We start from the raw sequence: 19,201 nt of genomic DNA, 5'->3' as shown, positions 1-19,201 counted from the left end.
AATAGTACGGGGCAGAAGAAATTAAGCGCAACTACAGACAACTGTACTCAACAACATTTCAGGCTCACCTCCAACCTGAGCCAGTGACATTCTTCTGTTACTAGGCTATACCATTCTGCCTTTGTTTTCATCTCCTCTTCAGACATGGAGAGAATGATGCCACTTTCTCAGTCATGCAGCTCACTCCTGTGGCTAGGAGTCTCTAGCCTAGCGGAAGGAAGCCAAACACAGCAAGATCACCAGCACCTCACTGAGAGCGACTAATCAGTGAGCTTAGAGGCAGACGAAGAAAGGAGCATGATGGGAGCAATGAGCATGTGATGGAGATCCAGAGGTGAGCTCCACTCTTTCCTGGTGCTGTGGTTACCCCAGGTCTCAAAAACGTAACCACATGTAACATATGGATTTGCATTAGTATACGCATCAAAAAGCCCAACGCAAAGTTAAAATCTCACTTTTCTATTTTTCGAGTCATTACATAAAACATTTTGAGGGGCAATGTGTCAGAGGACCCAGCCAGTCAGTCTATTCCCTACAAGGTACTTCGACATATCCTCAAAATGTATCACTTCAAATTAAACCTAATCGTGTGCCTTCATGACTACTGGTTTCAATTAAATTTTCAGACAACTTTATGTTTTATGAATGTACCGTTACAAATTAGCTTGCAAAGTTGCTAGCCAAATAACGTTAGCCCTACTAACCCTACTACGTTAGCATTGCATGAGTCAGCCAGCAGCTTTCAACACCTAGCTAGCTAATTTACGGCTTTAATAGTGAATTGAGCCTCATTAAAGTACACCAAGGTTTTGGAGATACATAATGTCACCTAAATCAGTTATATGCATTATCTTAGCCAACAAGCTAGCCAGCCATCTGACATCATTAACTATTTTAGTCTGCTGACTAGCCTAGCCAGCCAACCACCACAATCAGCATAGGTAGCAAGCCAGAGCCAAACATTGTTAACAACTTGAGACCAACTAGCATAGGCAGGAATCCACAGAACACAACTAAAACAAATCGAGCTGATCAAAAGCAAAGAGACAGCAGAGACTTACAGATTGACAGCTGGGTCCCATCAGATGTTAAAAGAGTGGCTGAGTTACTAATGCGAGAGCCAGGAAGAGAGGTGCTTCAGAGGTAGAGGCCATTTCACCGGGCCGATTCCAGAGACAATAGTCCAGATGCGGCAGAGGGCACAGGAGATGAGGGAAACATTCAACAAGCCGGCGATCGAAGGAAGGTGGAACAGGCAGGTGGAAATTATCACAACAGCACAGTCCAGACTCAGCTGTGAGTCAGCTAGCACTAACCCAAGTTTGAAAGGTTAGAAAACTCGGTTAGTCTACTTCACAGAGAACAGGCCGAAAAGTTTACGAAACAAATAGAAGGACAAAAAAAAAAACTATGAACAGACAAGGTACTAAACAGTTGCAGCAAGCAGGAATGATTTTCCCTTTTCGTGAGACCGAGGCAAGAAGGGACAAAGAGCCTGCCTGCTGAATATGCAAGATTTCCCACATGTGGGGAATGCTCATGGATTGGTGATCCCAATAATAGCTTGTTTAAAATCACACTTCCTCATTATTGGTGGATTGTAGCCAATGAGAGAGAGAGATAGACATCTATACACACACATACACATAGTAGATGACTGACAGGGGGCACTGTTTTGAAGCCACCGCACCTCTATCTTGGCACTCTCCCACATTGTAAAAAATATTTTGGAAGCTATAGAAACGCATTTGTAAATGTCTACGTTTGTTTTTGCCATATTTATTCTATAACAGACACCTTAATGCATACTTTAAAAATGACATGAGCTAAACTTAAAAAAATATATAAAAAACATTTTCCATGAAGTATACTTTTTTGAAAGTTCTAATGTTACTGCCCCCACTTCAACAACAAAAAAATACTTAAATACATGTAACTTAATTGAAATACTGTAGAATTCCACTCGGGGGAGTGCCAGTATGGCCAACCGGTGGCCTCAAAGCCTCTCATTGGCTAATCCATAGCGTCAGCAATCCAGGGTTTATATACATCATTAATTGTAGTTTACCACTGCCAACACTAGGTATGGAATGTAATTACATGCTAGCCTGTTGAGTGGTTAACGTTAGCCAGCTCGAGCTAGCAAACAAACTCTGTACCAGAGTAGGTTCCCTGAAGGACAGTAGCAATAGTGCATTGTGTGTAGTAGGTAACCGAAAATAAGTAAATCAATATTTTGAAACCAAAAACATTATTTTTGGAATTAGAAGTAACCAGATCGTGGATTTGGATATCCATTGTAACAACAGAGACTTCTTTCTCCCACTTAGGGCTCCCGAGTCTCAGTGCTAGAGGCGTCACCACCTGGTTCCATTTCAGGCTGTATCACAACCGGCCATGATTGGGAGTCCCATAGGACGGCGCACAATTGGCCCAGCGTCGTTAGGATTTGGCCGAGGTAGACCGTCATTGTAAATACAAATTTGTTCTTAACCGACTTGTCTAGTTATATAAAAGGTTAAATACATAAATGATATTCTGTTGGATTTGCACCTTGCATGGCTGCTGTTGCGTTTCCCTACATACACACATCAGGCGGTTGCAGTGGTATTGCACCACTGTTGATGTGGGAGGGAGAACGTCTTTGGAAAAAACAAACACCGGAGATGTTACAAAAACAAATCAGTTTGGCTACGTGTATATTTGTATTATTTTGGACTTGAATGTGAAAAATGTGGTGTTCTGGTGGATACCGGTAAAATACCAAGGATAAAGATTAAATGTTAAGAAACCCTCCTCAAATATGGCCAATGTTAGCCAGATAGAAAGGAGGGGGAAAAAACAGACAAACAAGTCCATGGCTGTTGGCCCCCGGCTGCACGCGTCATGCCTTAAAATGCTTAAATCCCTCTAGAGAGTGACTGTCTGTGCTTGAGAAGGCGACAATGGGGACTGTCTGCCAAGAGGGTGGGTGGGGGGTGGGTTCTAGCAGCACAAGCAGGGAACATAATGAAGCAGCACTCCAGAGATAGATAAGGAGCCAATGAGGGTGAAAATCCTCTTCCTCTGCCCAGGAACCCAGTGACTGACACGGAAAATACGTCGCCTCATTGCCTTCGCTCTAAAGAGACCTGCCATCTTGTCCGAGTGGTGTTGTTCATTAGTCAGATGTGCAGTCAGAGGTTCATTGTGTTGATCAAGGGGAGAAACACATTTGAGCAGACAATGGTAGGAAATAAGACATCTGTCTTTATTAGTAGCATCCGTGAGGACATGGTGCCAACATTCGGCTACAAGAAACTGGTTCATGTTTGATGGTGCTCAAAAAAATCCTGGAGAGTACCGTTAGTGGGGGTCATCAAGGTGATATTGGACATAACTGGGTGGGTTCACTTATGAAGCACCCTACTTTCAAATTTCCAGTAATTTCCCCCTGGCCTCTGCACTGAGAAGCGATTCCAAACAAATAACACAATCTATCAGAGGCTGCCCTCTGCTTCACCTAGACTGGTGGTGGCACAAAGGTGTCTCCATGGTGATGGCAGACACACTGGCAGCGTTCCCGTCTCCCTGTACAACACGTCTGCTCACACACCCATACAGGCAGAGACTGAAGCTGCAGCCCCATTCCAGAGTTCTAGACAAAGCTGAGTGTTGGTGAACAATGTTGGTGGACATAGGGCTGTGACAGTAATTGAATAACCGTGTAATTGACGCTTATGGATAAAGACAGTTGTGAGAAAAAAAATAAGTCAAAAACTTTTAAATAGGCCTACATTATTGACCAAATTAGCTAAATGTATTAACTTTATTTTCGTGTAGATACACTTTACCTAATAGCGGGGGTATTTACTAATGAATAAGCCAATGTTCTGCTAACTTAAGCTAGACTGTCTATTAAAACGGTCTGCATCTCCTCTCTCCAAATGTCGCTTGATGCTCCAGCAGCTACACCGCTAGATGCACGGGGGTGTAGAAGCGCTAGCCTATAGGCTATGGCACTTGATGTGTGGACTTTCTTTTATACAATGCATGTTTCCATTGCTTGCTTGTAAATAAATATGGACAATGCACCAATCCTCTCCAACCTGGCATGGTATAACTTAATGCGTAATCTTTTCTTAAGTTACAGACATGTATATTTGTTTCCATTTTAATACTATCACGTAACTCTCTCTCCCCTTCATACTTTCCTTGTCAATTCATCTTATTTCCTAATTTCAGAAAGCCTAAGGTAGGCCTAGGTTTTTAAAATATGTTTTAAGGAAAGAATAAATATTTTCTTGTGTCTAACATACGCTGGTGGTTTTGATTGACGGGTCCTTTTACAGGGGTGTGTGTGTGTGTGTGGAGAGAGAGTTCGCTGATTCTCTCTATAGGCCTAGATGTCCATCGATTGACCGCAGCATCAGGGTGTGACGTTACATTTAGAAAAAAAAACATTGGACTTCGCGCGAATGGATTTGTGTCGAAATAGGATCCGTATTGAATAAAAAAAATATAAAAAAATTGCAGAAAAGCCGACAGACATGGATAAGTTAGGCATACATCTATGTTGACTCAATCATGTGCTAATTGTGTGTCAATACAAAAATGTGATAGATCCTCTCCAACCTGGCATTTCTTAATTTTTAGATTAATATTTATAAGTAATAACCTGAATAATAATTATAATAATGAAGAACCATGATAATAACAAAACTAGTTTGAAATAGGTTTTATTAATAAGCATATCCATGTAAACAAGTGTGACCTCCCCTTTTTACATTGGGTCTTATAGGCCTAAGACAACAGTAACATACATTTAAACAAAGCGAAATTGCACATTTCTTTTGAGCATGATAGCCTATACATTAAGTTGTGTCAAAACGAAAATGTGACAATCCTCTCCAATCTGACATTTCTTCATTTGGATACTGGACTAATATTTAGAGGTAATAATAACTAATGGTAATAGGGAAGTTGCAGAGAAAAGCCAAGTGCTTCTTTTGAGTCTGATATGCACCAACCCCCCCCCCCAACGATTATGTTGGATGACCGTACATTGACCTGGCCAATTACCATAACCTCAAATTCCAAGACCGTCACAGCCCTAAATGGACAGCTTAGAAGAGATGTTCCCATTAAATTGTCAAATATCATTGTGACAATGGTGAACATTTTTGGGCTAATGGTTCCGTTTGTTTCCGTCTGTTTCACGCACTGTAGACGTGAATGCTTTGAGTAGCTGCACGTCTTTCTCACTCGAATAGAGGAAACAAACGTTTTCCGCACCTTACTAAGAGGCCAGTTTACAGACAGGCCTACTATTCTCAGTTTAGGCTAAACTTTGTATGTGCCAAGCTTGTGATAGGTAGGGCTGTCCTGGCCTATTCATTCACAAGAGCACACTGAACATTCACATAAGGTAGGCTTGATAACGGAATTATCAGAATCAGCCGTGACCAGGGTTAGTTTCCCACAATGGGCCTCAAACCTATCCCCAGACACACATTTCCTCCTTCAGATTCTCTGGATCACATTTCCACCACATCGCAAGATGAAACCATGGAATTTGAGCTGGGAGTCTAAGCTGCTATGAGCACATAGCTCATATGGCTATGAGTCAAGGTACCTGGCTATGACCTTGGTAGTTATCGGTCACCGATTTCACCGGACGATTAACATCCTCTTCTAGGTTAGCTTCCTATTGATTAATTAACGTCATTCATAAACAAAGACTTGCCGAGGGGCAGGAATCTGTGAGAACAACTTCTCACAAATAAAGACTTCACTCACAGTCGAGAGGCAGGAAACGCAGCGAAGAGAACAGAAGAGAAACTCACTCTTCCCCCTCATTCCTGGTTTGTGTCCTTTATTCGAACCAGGGGGGAACGACTGCTTCCTCTCATTGAAACCAAGAAGTTCAAGGCCGACTGCGGTACTGCAGGCATTGTTTGCAAAACATAGGAAAATCTTTGTAGTCAATCGTTGTGTAAATACATTTAAAAAAATTGAAGACAATCATTGTACGAATAATTAGTTATATTATATCAGATGCATGTTTTTGAACTGATTGTTTAAAACAAAATCATACACAGAAGTATGGATAATTTAGTAACTAATGGCTGCCTGCAGTACTCCAGTTGGCCTTTTATTTAGCCTTATTTTACCAGGTAAGTTGACTGAGAACACATTCTCATTTATAGCAACAACCTGGGGAATAATTACAGGGGAGAGGTTGAATGAGCCATTGTAACCTGGGGAAAATTAGGTGACCGTGATGGTATGAGGGCAAGATAGGGAATTTAGCCAGGACACCAGGGTTAACACCCCAACTCTTACGATAAGTGCCAGGGGATCTTTAGTGACCATAGAGAGTCAGGATACCCGTTTAACGTCCCATCTGAAAGGCGGCACCCTACACAGGGCAATGTCCACAATCCCTGCCCTGGGGTATTGGGATATTTTTTTAGACCAGAGGAAAGGGTGCCTCCTACTGGTCCTCCAACACCACTTCCAGTAGCATCTGGCTCCCATCCAGGGACACACCAGGACCAACCCTGCTTAGCTTCAGAAGCAAGCCAGCAGTGGGATGCAGGGTGGTATGCTGCTGGCCAAGTTGAGATACTCAATGAGGGAGCAGCACTGAGCTAGCCTGCAACATCACTTCCTGGGAGTAGCTCAAACTGCACATACTGTGTCTACATAACTCTCCCACGAGACACCATCTTAGCAGATTTCCTGGGCTTCAAATGCACTATTGAGTCTTCACATAGGAATGAATGGTGTCATGTGATTGATGGCTTTGTGCATTCATATATGTGACGCGATTCAGGAAACTAGGTGTATGTAGCAAGTCACGACTTCACAGGAGAGCGTCTTGAACCTAAAAATATTTATCAAAATGTGTTTTTTGGCAGGAATGCCTTCTCGAACATGTGAACTTTCATGTGTCTTAATATCAAACTTATGTCATCTGTAAATACATATGAAATTGTTAAATTACAAGCCTAGTTGGTTTAGACACAGAAAACCTTCCCGCTAGCCATGATTGGCTGAGATAATGAATGGGCTGGATATGCCGAGAGAGGAGTTTGAATTGGTTTGCGATGTTGCATCTTGCGTCTAGAAAATCACCTGCTCATAATGCATAGATTATCCTTTTACTGCAGTTTTTTTCGAAAGATATGTTAGCCACGGAGAACTGCAAATATGTTGCTACTGCTCTCAATAACATTGCTGGCCGGAATTTATCAGGCGCTATTGACAAAGGTCCGTTTCTGGATGACAATTGTGCCATACAATGCTGACTCTCATTTCATAACACGTTTTGAAATCAGTGGAACACAACGGGCCAAACAAGCTGTGCAAACTAAATGGAAACACAGGATGTCTTATAAAAAGGGTTTGCAGACTGCCATGAAGCTTTCATCCATGTATACAGGTAAGAATCTAGCTACAGATTCAGATATTATAGGTTTCTAATTTTGCCCGAAAGTTGTTTTCATTGCAAGCTAAAGCTTGCTGTTAGATAGCAAGCCAGCCATCAAACTCCAGCTGGCTAACTAACATTGAACCTAACGTTTTTTGGTTAACTTTAGCTTGCTATGATAATCGGTTTGTATTGTATTGTAACGTTACTCTACAGAGTGGGATTATAGTTCATTTTTTAGCTAGCTAGCTAATGTTAACGTGACATGTCTAAACAAAAGATACCAAGTTAAAGCTTGCTGTTAGCTCACTAACATTAGGTGGCTGGCTTGCTAGTTAACATTAACTTGTGTATGAAGCGTGTGTAACGTTAGTGATGTTTTCTCAGAATGCCATTTTGCATTGCTAGTTATAGCCTAATGTTAGCTAGTTAACATTTAACTTGTTGGTTAACTTTAGCCAGCTGACATTAAATGGCTGGCTAGCTACAGTAGCAAACATGATCTGTATGAACTGTGTGTAGTGATGTTCTCAGGAAGCCATTTCGCATCCATTGTATAATAATGCTAAAATATTTGCATCTGGAATGTGTCTTTCAGCATTAAATCAGTAGAACACGCCCGACTCTAATCCGCCAGTCATACAATCATCAAAAAGAGAGCTGGCCCAAGCAAGCAAAGGCAGCAGTGCAGTCCTCAACTACATGCACCATTTCTTCCCCAATTACGGAGTTGGACCTGAATTGTGATAAGTGCAGTGGCCAAAACAAAAACAAGTGTGTGCTCTGGTATTGTGCCTGATGGACCAAGCTCCATCACAATCTGGACCTTCACTTCCTGATCACAGGCCACACCAAGTTCGCCCCGGACTGGTGCTTCGGCCTCATCAAGCAGCGCTTCAGAAAGACCAGAGTGAACACTGAGATTGCTGATGTTGTGAAGGACAGCACTGTGACAGGGGTCAACATCCCACAGCTGATTGGACTGGAGGATGGTATGGTGCTTGTGGAAAACTATGGAGGGCAACAACATCTGACTCCGTACTTCAGGCCATTGCCACAGATCAAGCAGTACCAGCACTTCTGGGTAAAAAATTATATTTTTATTTGTATGAGGTTATTCTTATCTAAACGTGGGAGGTGAATTAATGTTGTGCAGGGTTGTAATGTCTTCAGATTTTTTGTTATTCCCTATTTTACAGCTTTGATGCTCTGGAGCCTGGTGTTGTCACCAAGGAGCGTTCCGACAGTCGAGCAGCGCTGACATTCTTCCTCCCATAGGTGGTCCCATTGTTCCTCAAAAAATGCAGTGTATGATATACCCTTTTGTAGCTCTGAGTCTCTACTTTTATCCGATATAAAAAACTAAAATTAAAATTTTGCTACATAAGACCGAATCCAGGTGGTGAGTAACATACAGTCATTGGTTCGAACACCGCCAGGCTGCAGCCTCTCTCAGCCGAGAAATTTCTTAAGAGCTTAAGGACCATGGAGAATAATGAGTGTAGGAAGTGTCACCTCCACACCAGAGGAAGCAGCCCCTCCCTTGGCCTCTGCTGACAAAGCCACTGTCTTGCCTGCCTCTCAGAGACAACTTTCTGTGACATGGTCCAAGCTGAGAATATAGGCTTCACACAACAAACCCCTTGTATGATTAGCCTATAGGGGCCTGAGTTTTTCTTGGTCAGGGTATATGGGTCAGAAATCTTGGGCCAGGATTTACCGTCAAGTAACCGGAGCAGCACAAACTCTTGGACCCCATGTATGAAAAATGTTCTATCATTTACAATGTCCATGCGTCAACTATGTTTCCTTAGTTTTCATAAATATCTCAAGGCATGGCAAGTGGGCTACAATGCAATAACAATAACCATAGTCAGAGGCCATGCATGAAATGCATCGAATTTCTGACAGGTCAAGAGTTTCTCACATGACAACCTGTGCTTCATCAGTGCTTTAGCAATGAATGAGCAGAGGGTTGACCTCGCTTTGCCATTGTGGAAAACCTGGTTAGGGAAAGGGGATACTTTGTCACTTGCACAACTAAATGCATTCAACCGCAATGCGTTTATGCATTTAACCCAACCCCTCTGAATCAGAGTGCCTTAATCAACGTCATTGGAGCCCGGGGGGGTTAACTGCCTTGTTCACGGGCAGAACAGCGGATATTTCCACCTTGCCGGCTTGGGGATTCGAACAAGCAACCTTTCGTTTAATATCCCAACGCTTTAATCGCTAGGCTACCGGCAGAGGAAAATTGTTACCAGTTAAGGCTGAAATAGTTTCTCTCCTGTTAAATGGCTTCCTGAAAGTTACCATGAGACTCACTGAATGAAGGCTATGAAGTCCTGAAAATGTGTTATCCAAGCACTTAATGAAATGGACTAGTCAGCGACATATTCCCAGTGCTGTACTTCATTCATAAAATGTAATTGATTTATTGTCCATGTGAACTAGGCTTATGTTCCCTATTTAATCAACATTGATCTGATCTTGATTATGATCCGATTAACACAGACATAGCATTTCAATGGATACGGTAAAAGGACTCAAAACAAATTACTGTAAATGAATGTTAGTGCAACATTGCATGATTAGAGGTAAAGCAATACATCTATATGAAACGTCAGCCTCTCGTATGTGGCCACACACACTTAAAATGATATCACCCATCACAAAGCAATCATAATAACATAATAGCAGCCTAAATAGTGTAGAGTAAACCACCAGACCAATCCCACTAAAAACTTAAGGGTTTAATCACATGGATCATCAATCTCTCCCCAGTATTTTCATCCTGCAAGGACATTGATAGAGGAGTGCTGAACTTGCCTAAAGCCAGTGGCAGTGCAATCAGTCTTCCTCAGTCAGTCACACACGCACACTAGTGATGGGCATTTGACATTATTTCACTATTCAAATAATAATCATTCATTATTTTCAAATAGTCTAAATATTAAAACAAATATATCTTAATAAATAGAAACGCTCTCCATTACATGGCCTATGCAGAGTCACCAGAAAACGCTAACATTCTGTTCAGGGATACAGCATTTTCAACTGGCATTGCTAGTTATAGCCTAATGTTAGCTAGCTAACATTGGACCTGGTAGGTTAGCTACCTGCAGATTCATGCAGGGTGGTAATGTTATGAGTTGGGATTATGGTTCAATGTTTAGCTAGATAGCTGTCTAAACAAAATACTCCACTTTGCAAGTGACCATTTCACTACAACTTCTGTATCCTGTGCATGTGACAAATACTATATAAAATCAAATCAAAGTGTATGTGTTTACCAGAGACAGTAATGTGAAGAACATGACCTGCACCAAAGTCAAATTGGGATATAACGTTAGGCCAACGAGTCAGTGTCCAAGTTATGAAATTCTCTGGTAGAATACCCTGCTTTTATTATTTCGTCACACTCACATCTGTAAGCTATTTTCTGTACTTGGCTCGCCATTAACTTGTAAATAATGATCAGGTTGTGAGTTTATTTTCCTGTAAAAATGAAGACAAATGAGCTAAAGTGAAGACGTTGTGGAGATGTTGCTATATGATATGGTCATTATTTGAACTGCTAACAAGCTAGAAACTAACCAAAACATTGTTTAGAAAGTTTCTTTAAGTTCTTTAAGCTTGCAAGATTGCCATTTAGTAAATTAATTTTTAAAACAGATGAGTTTATTGGTGTTAAAATACACTAGTTATGCTATTTTGGACCACCAGGCTGCTGATGTCATGCAGCCTGTAGTTTACATTTTTTGATAACGACAAGTTTGACATTGGACGAGAATAGAATGTTCATGATGTCACTGCGACAACTGTCGATAGACGTAGTATAAACCAGTCTTTATTCTTGAAATCTTTGGTTGTTTAAGTAACAGTGCATTAGAAAAGTATTCAGACCTAGACTTTTCCACATTTTGTTACGTTGTAGCCTTATTTAAAAATGTATTAAATAAAACAATTCTCAATCTACACACAATACCCCATAATGAAAAAGCGAAAACTGGTTTTTAGAAATGTAAAAAATGTTAGAAAATAAATATTCAGCCCCTTTACTATGAGACCTGAAATTAAGCTCAGGTGCATCCTGTTTCCATTAATCATCCCTGAGAAGTTTCTACAACATGATTGGAGTCCACCTGTGGTAAATTCAATTGATTGGACATGATTTGGGAAGGCACACACTTGTCTATATAAGGTCCCATAGTTGACAGTGCATGTCAGAGCAAAAACCAAGCCATGAGGTCAAAGGAATTGTCTGTAGAGCGCCAAGACAGGATTGTCGTGGCACAAATCTGGGGAAGGGTACAAAAAAAAATGCAGCATTGAAGGTCCCCAAGAACACAGTGGCCTCCATCATTCTTAAATGGAAGAAGTTTGGAACCACCAAGACTCTTCCTTGAGCTGGCCGCCCTGCCAAACTGAGCAAACGAAGGAGAAGGGCCTTGGTCAGGGTGGTGACCAAGAACCCAATGGTCACTGACAGAGCGCCAGAGTTCGCGAATCCAGAGTCTCTGATGGCACAGCTGGCGCTGCAGTACAACGCCCTTAACCACTGCGCCACCCGGGAGGCCGAAGGTTCACCTTTCAACGGGACAACGACCCTAAGCACACAAAACAATGCAGGAGTGGCTTTGGGACAAGTCTCTGAATGCCCTTGAGTGGCCCAGCCAGAGCCCGGACTTGAACCCAATCAAACATCTCTGGAGAGACCTGAAAATAGCTGTGCAGCAATGCTCCCCATCCAACCTGACAGAGCTTGATAGGATCTGCAGAGAAGAATGGGAGAAACTCCCCAAATACAGGTGTGCCAAGCTTGTAGCGTCATACCCAAGAAGACTCGAGGCTGTAATCGCTTCCAAAGGTGCTTCAATAAAGTACTGAGTAAAGGGTTAACTTCTTTGGGATCGGTGTCCCTTCCTCTGGACGGTTGAGCTAACGTAGGCTAATGTGATTAGCATGAGGTTGTAAGTAACAAGAAAATGTCCCAGGACATAGACTTATCTGATATTGGCAGAAAGCTTAAATTCTTGTTAATTTAAATGCACTGTCCAATTTACAGTAGCTATTACAGTGAAATAATACCATGCTATTGTTTGAGTGCACAATTTTGAACATAAGGTTATTAATAAACAAATTAGGCATATTTGGGCAGTCTTGATACAACATTGAACAGAAATGCAATGGTTCATTGATCAGTCAAACTTTGCACATACACAGCTAGTGGCCAAAATGTATATTGCAACTGGGCTGGAATAATACATTACGGTCTTTCTCTTGCATTTCAAAGATGATGGTACAAAAAAATACAAAAGAACAGTTGTTTTTTTTCTTTGTATTATCTTCTACCAGATCTATTGTGTGTTATTCTCCTACATTACTTTTACATTTCCACAAACCTCGTGTTTCCTTTCAAATGGTACCAGGAATATGCATATCCTTGCTACAGGCAGTTAGATTTGGATAAGTCATTTTAAGCAAAAAATTGTAGGCTGAATGGTAAAACAGCTATTTCCATGTAAAAATGTTATGGGATGCGTTTTTCTCCATAGTTTATTTTTGAAATGGTAGGCGACACTGGTAAGCCCACATTATGATCAAATAGCCACAGTAGCCTACTTGGCCACTGTCAAAAACTTAACTTAAAATAGGTACAGCCTCAGTGGTCACAGTAAACACGCACCAGAAGTTACAAAGAATTTTCACATCGTTCAAGTTTGCACTCAGTGCCCTAAAAAACTAGAGGGAACATTAGTAGTACTACCTTTTTATGTATGTTTTTAGCAAGCACTCTTATCCAGAGCAACTTACAGGATCAATTCGCTCGACGACACACCCACCACACCCCCCCCCACCTAGTCGGCTCTGGATTCGAACCAGCGACCTTTCGGTTACTGGCTCAACACTTCACCTCTATGTTATCTGCCGATTGCTTGCTAGCACCCACATGGAGGGCGAGGCTAGCGTGGCTAGGAGAGTGCCGCTTGTATAGTGTAAATGGCCAGTGTAACACACACACACATTGGAGTGTCAGAATTCTAGGCAGCCATCTAAATACTAACATATTTGATGCCACTGATTAAAGTAGGAAAGCAACACTCTCCAGGAAAGAGACTGAAGAAAGACCCAGGCATATAAAATGTGTGAACAGCATCCGTAAGAGTTTAATGTCTGGCATGAATAGCAAAAATGCTTCTAATAGCCTAATCCCCCCCGAACACTCTCCCCTCTGCAGCTCCCCAGCTCCCAAACTGGCCTGTGCTCAGTTCCTGATAATAACACAGCCTACCGTCTGCCTGCGGCTAGACAGCATAATCCCATTGGTGGCAGGCAGCACTGCAGACAAGAGGTTTCCCAACAACAGAAAACACACAGGCTCAGGCAAGGCAACCCCACCAAAAAGGGATGTGAATGGGCCCGCGTAATCTACCATGCAGGGGAGCAATCCGGGCCTTGGGGACAGAGGAATAAGGGAAGAGAGGGTGTAAGAGATAAAAGCTCCTAACTACAATCCCTTTGTTGAGAGAGCCTTCAGTAAACACGTTTGTGTGTAGACAGACACACAGTCCCAGGTGAACCTTGGCATGCCTGCACTAAGTTAGGCCATAGTGAGCTTGCTCACACTTGTTTGTTAATGAGAAAACAATGAGTTGTAGTGCAGCGTTCATGCCTCAATCTCTCTCGGCGTGCAGGCAGAAGCCATGAATTCCTTGCTCAGTTCCTGGCACCACACTTTATAGTTAAACCCAGCTGTTTCAGTGCAGAATAGTTTTTTTCTGTAAAGCTAAACATGACAGAATGTGCCATACTGTGGACCACCTCTGACATGCATGATGAGAGGCCTCATATTGGCGTGAACCAAGCAACTGGGGTGAGATTTTATATATTTAACTAGGCAAGTCCGTTAAGAACAAATTCTTATTTACAAACCCGGACGACGCTGGGCCAATTGTGCACCGCCCTATGGGACTCCCAATGACGGCCTGTTGTGATACAACCTGGATACGAACCCGGGTGTCTGTAGTGATAGATCATTTATTCATACCTCTTATCCAAGCCTCTTAGGAACAATGTCAAGTTTCGTCTTTGGGAAAACATGATGTTCGAGGGACACGTCAAACACGTGCACTTGCTTTAAAAATGTGTTTCTGAATTCTAACGCTAGATGGCTCTCGCCATGAGGACATCTTTGTTCGGGAAGGGACATTTAAATTCCCGTCCTCGACTTGACCACCCAACACTCCCATTTGGTCCATTTCTCAATGATGAGACAAACATTTTCCAACATCAAAATGTTGTCTCTAGAATTCAGGCTACTTCCTCTTCCTGTACTGGCGTGGACGGCAGTACACCCATTGCCTTGCCTATTGTTTATTGCCCCCCAAACCCACAAAAGTCACTTATTTGAAATAAGTTAAAATCAAGTTAATATGGCATCCTCACGGCATGAATCGTGACATGACAACTAGATAACACAGTAACAAAAACATTTAGCTACAGATGAAGGTTTAGGATTTCTGGCTGGCTGTCAGAAGGCGCAAGACAAAACTTGACAAACACTAAAACGACAACAGAGCCGAGACAACTGTGCTTGATTCGAACTTTCTGCTCTAAAACTGACTAGATAACGTTACATCTACTGCAAATAAAGTACAATTGACTGACAAATCAACTGTTAATTCTACTCCTAACCAAATACTATAAAATAACTAGCAACCGCAGGGAGTTCATTTCCGTATAATTGCGTGCTGTGTTTACTTGCGCAGAGATCTGGCACTGGGATAAAACATTTAAAAAAATAAACGTTTAATGACTCCGATTTCAACTACCACATCGTCCGTTGTACGTCTAAAAGAAAGTAGGTAAACAAACGAATATGTAGCCAAGCTGCGCAAAGGTCTGTTCGCTCGCGCTGGGTGCTCGCGAGATGCTCTGCACGGTCTTGATCGAACCTCTATTCACAGAGCGAGACTGACATCGCAATACGACTTGACTTTCCTTAACAGATTATTAGGACAGTCGTTGACGCACTCCTGTCATTTTCAGGTATGTCATTAAGGAATATGTCGGCTCCTTACCTGCCATGAAACCAGTCATTACAAATGTCGCATTCAATCATAAACCGGCTAACATCGTAAGACTGCCGGCAGACACAGTACAGCGGGGCCGCCGCCATCTTCTTAGTGTCCAAACAAACAACGCAGCCAGAAAGTTGGGCGGGGACTGTTTTCAACATACACGGAAAAAGCCGAGGGCGAAACGATAATTTACGATAACGTTGGAGGAGACCACACGACCACTCTGCGAAGCATGATATTTGTTAATCATAATAAGCAATAATTTAATATTATTCAATCCAAGCAACAATCGCAACACCATAATGTAGGCTATATTAACTCAACTTGCATGCACGCTAAATAAAATAACAAGTTGTAGAGTGTTATAAGCCAGATGTCTTTGATGTGGCCTATTGGCACCAGGTGCTCCAAATTGTTAATAAAAGAGCGTGGCCTCTGGTATAAACGTTTGGCTAAAGCGGCGATTCCGGTTGGACCAAACGGCGAAATCTTTTTTAACCCAAAGTATGGAAACTAGTGTGGGACTGGAGTGTGATGTGGCATATGTATAGTACTTTTATTGTGATATCCATCCATACCTGTATTCTAATTGGCTCCTGTATTAGAGCAAGGGCTTCTGGGTAGAAGATCAGTCAGCGCTGCCATGATGTAGTGTGTGGGGTTGTGCCAATCACTCTCCCATTATTATGTATTCAATATATTCCCTTATGAGATATACAGTCTCATCATTAACATATGAAGTCTGATGCACTGGTGCTGCATTCTGTTAGCTTCTTCAATTACAAGACCTTCAACCCACGTCCTCACACTAGGAACAACATTGCAACTGGTAGTGTTTGTAAGCATTGTAGCTGTACATTTATAACATACACTTTTCTTCTGAATCGAGAAGAGAGAAAGTATTGGCAATAACAGGCTTTAGTTAAAAAGTTACTGAATCCTTTCTTCTAGAATTCACATATTGCAGTTTTAATGTATATGGTTGTTCCATATAAGTTCAATAACTTTCTGACTATACTCCTTTATAGTTGAACGAAACCTTCCAAACATGTTTGCCCATGGTAGGTGGTCAGAAAGTGACATTTTGGACCCGGATGCCAAAACATTTAGGAGACAGAGTTGCTTAAAGTTGACTAATTTTGTAGCTACAGATTGTACACCAAAGTATAACCAAAGATTTTTGGTGTCCATTGACAAATCTATGGTGGCGGTTGGTGTGAGGTGTTCCTGTAACGCCCAGTAATGGACTTAAAAAATATTTGATTATATCACATTATCTTGCGTATAATCTGTAGCTAACCCATTTTGCATACGCTACCATGAGACATCCATGTCGAGTTTGATATTTTTGAAAGCAAAAATAAAACATGTACTTTTTTTTCTTTAAAGTCAATTATCTAAAATTGTAAACCCTGAATTTTCTCATGTTCACATATATTGAGACTTAGATCCTATTTTAGATCATCTGAGGTTTTGTGTTATGCCCGCCATTGGTTGAGACACAGCATTCTCTTAAATACAGAGAGGGTGGGTGTCATTTCAATCACAGAAACAAATCAATTCCATCAATCAAATGTATTTATGAAGCCCTTTTTACATCAGCAGATGTCACAAAGTGCTAGACAGAAACAGCCTAAAATCATAGAATACTTCAGACCACTACAATTTAGCTGGTACATAGAATTTTTAAGTTTCAACAAAGTTATGGATATACTGACAAGATAGATGTCTCTACAACCTAATAATGGGAGTCGTTGTCCACAAAGTGTCATTGTGAGCTGTCTAGCTCCTGCCTATCCTTTCTTTGGATTGGTGGATGCATCTCATTATTGTAATCCTTTTTTGAATATTCGATGAGGGTTGTTGACGTCAACCGCCTGTATTCAATGGAGAGAAATGCTATGCTACTAGCCTCATGCCATCAATATGGATAGCCATCTCAGTGTTTTTTCTCAAAGTTGCTGGGATTTCACGTGTCCTACTTACATCAGTGTACTCGCAACAATGTAAGCATTACAAAACTTCTATTCGGTCAAATAAACCTCATGGAGCAAATAAGCCATACATTTATTTTGTTGTTGACCAAATTTGACACTCATTGACCTCCATACAAAAATTCCTTGCTTGGTGGGCAAAACGACAAAAAAAATGCCACCTGCTGGAGGGAGACAGGTTTTCTTTGGAGTTGGGCCTCTCTTGCGCATTCTCTCTGGTTTCAATTACTACCAGAAAGATGGCTCGCCAGTCCGCCCACTGTCGAATGTCAACTTGAATGTGAATGTCTATTCTATTATCTATATTTATATGATTTCAATAGGTTTCCTATGGAAGATTGACAGTTTAATATAAGACAATGGATATTCACACTCAAGTCAACATTCTCTGATGTGAAGACCAACCATAATCCTGTTAATTGTGGTACCATTTAAAAGATGACATTTGAATTTTATCCAGATTTTTGTTAATTTATCAGCCAAAATATGACACCCAGCCGTGATTGAAGAGCACACGGTCATAATCAATGGTGGGCACAACACCTCTGATGTAAAATACGGTCTAAGCTACAACATACAATATATGAACATGAAAAAAGTGTTGTTTAAAAATATATATATATTTCAGTAAATTATACAAGTTTGACAACCCTGTTTGTAAGCTTTCAAATGATATCATACTCTACAATTTATCTTTTTCAGTGATGAAGTCATGGATGTGTCATGGTCAACATCGAGCACCTCTATCTCTTCAAATTACACAGTTTCCTATTGAACATACTTCTTTCTGAAATAAATATTAGTTTGATTACATTTTAGTAAAGGAATAAATAGAAACGTATTTTGACTTGTTGAAACAAAGTTTATGGGTAGATTTGCGGATTCCGTTGTCTGCAAGTTGAACGAGTGGATTACTCAAATCGATGGTGCCAACTAAACTGACTTTTTGGGATATTAAGAAGGATTTTTATCTATCAAAACAACACTACATGTTATAGCTGGGACCCTTTGGATGACAAATCAGAGGAAGATTTTCAAAAAGTAAGTGAATATTTGAGATTTTTATGTGAATGTATGAAACCTGTGCAGGTGGAAAAATATTTTGATGTGGGGCGCCGTCCTCAAACAATCGAATGGCATGTTTTTCTGTAATAGCTACTGTAAATCGGACAGTGCAGTTAGATTAACAAAAATTTAAGCTTTCAGCTGATATAAGACACTTATATGTACTTTAATGTTTAAAATCCATCATATTTATCAATATTTATTTGAATTGCGCGCCCTCCCGTTTCACTGGAAGTTGTCCCGCTAGCCGGACACCGATCCTTAAGGAGTGTTAAAACCTAGACTTGGACCACACATCTACTCCACTGAATAGCAGGCTAGTGATTGCTTTACAATGCTTGCAGTTAGCCACTGATTCCTTCCAAACCACTCATTGTTGAATTTGCGATTTCCAACTTGTTTTGTAATGTTTCTGTCCAATGGCCGATGAGCACCGATACGTTTTATCTATAGAATTCTAGCACCTTGGGTGTTGACATAGAGTTACAATAGAATTGGATTTGGATTGGAACCGGTGTTATGGTCAGATGACATGGTCTAAATCCTTCAATCGTGGATAACGACCACCACCCTGCGGAGTTTTGATGAAACAGTTTATAGTCATTCTCCGACAGACTGGAGTTTGGGGCGTCGCCTTTATGTTA

General features: G+C 41.2%; 1 protein-coding gene across 1 annotated transcript in view; it reads right to left on the bottom strand.

Annotated features, from left to right (window-relative positions):
• kdm7ab (lysine (K)-specific demethylase 7Ab) overlaps nucleotides 1-15,630 on the bottom strand; it is a 33,815-nt gene extending 18,185 nt beyond the window's left edge. Inside the window, exon 1 of the mRNA XM_024423929.2 lies at nucleotides 15,499-15,630. Coding sequence (XP_024279697.1) covers nucleotides 15,499-15,596 — 98 coding nt within the window. The 5' untranslated portion in view covers nucleotides 15,597-15,630. The remainder of the gene's footprint in view (nucleotides 1-15,498) is intronic.
• Nucleotides 15,631-19,201: the final 3,571 nt, after the last annotated feature.

Source organism: Oncorhynchus tshawytscha, linkage group LG06, assembly GCF_018296145.1.
Source record: "Oncorhynchus tshawytscha isolate Ot180627B linkage group LG06, Otsh_v2.0, whole genome shotgun sequence".
NCBI classification, from domain to species: Eukaryota; Metazoa; Chordata; class Actinopteri; order Salmoniformes; family Salmonidae; genus Oncorhynchus; species Oncorhynchus tshawytscha.
The sequence above is the reverse complement of the archived record's forward strand: the minus strand, read 5'-3'. Positions and strand labels throughout refer to the sequence as shown.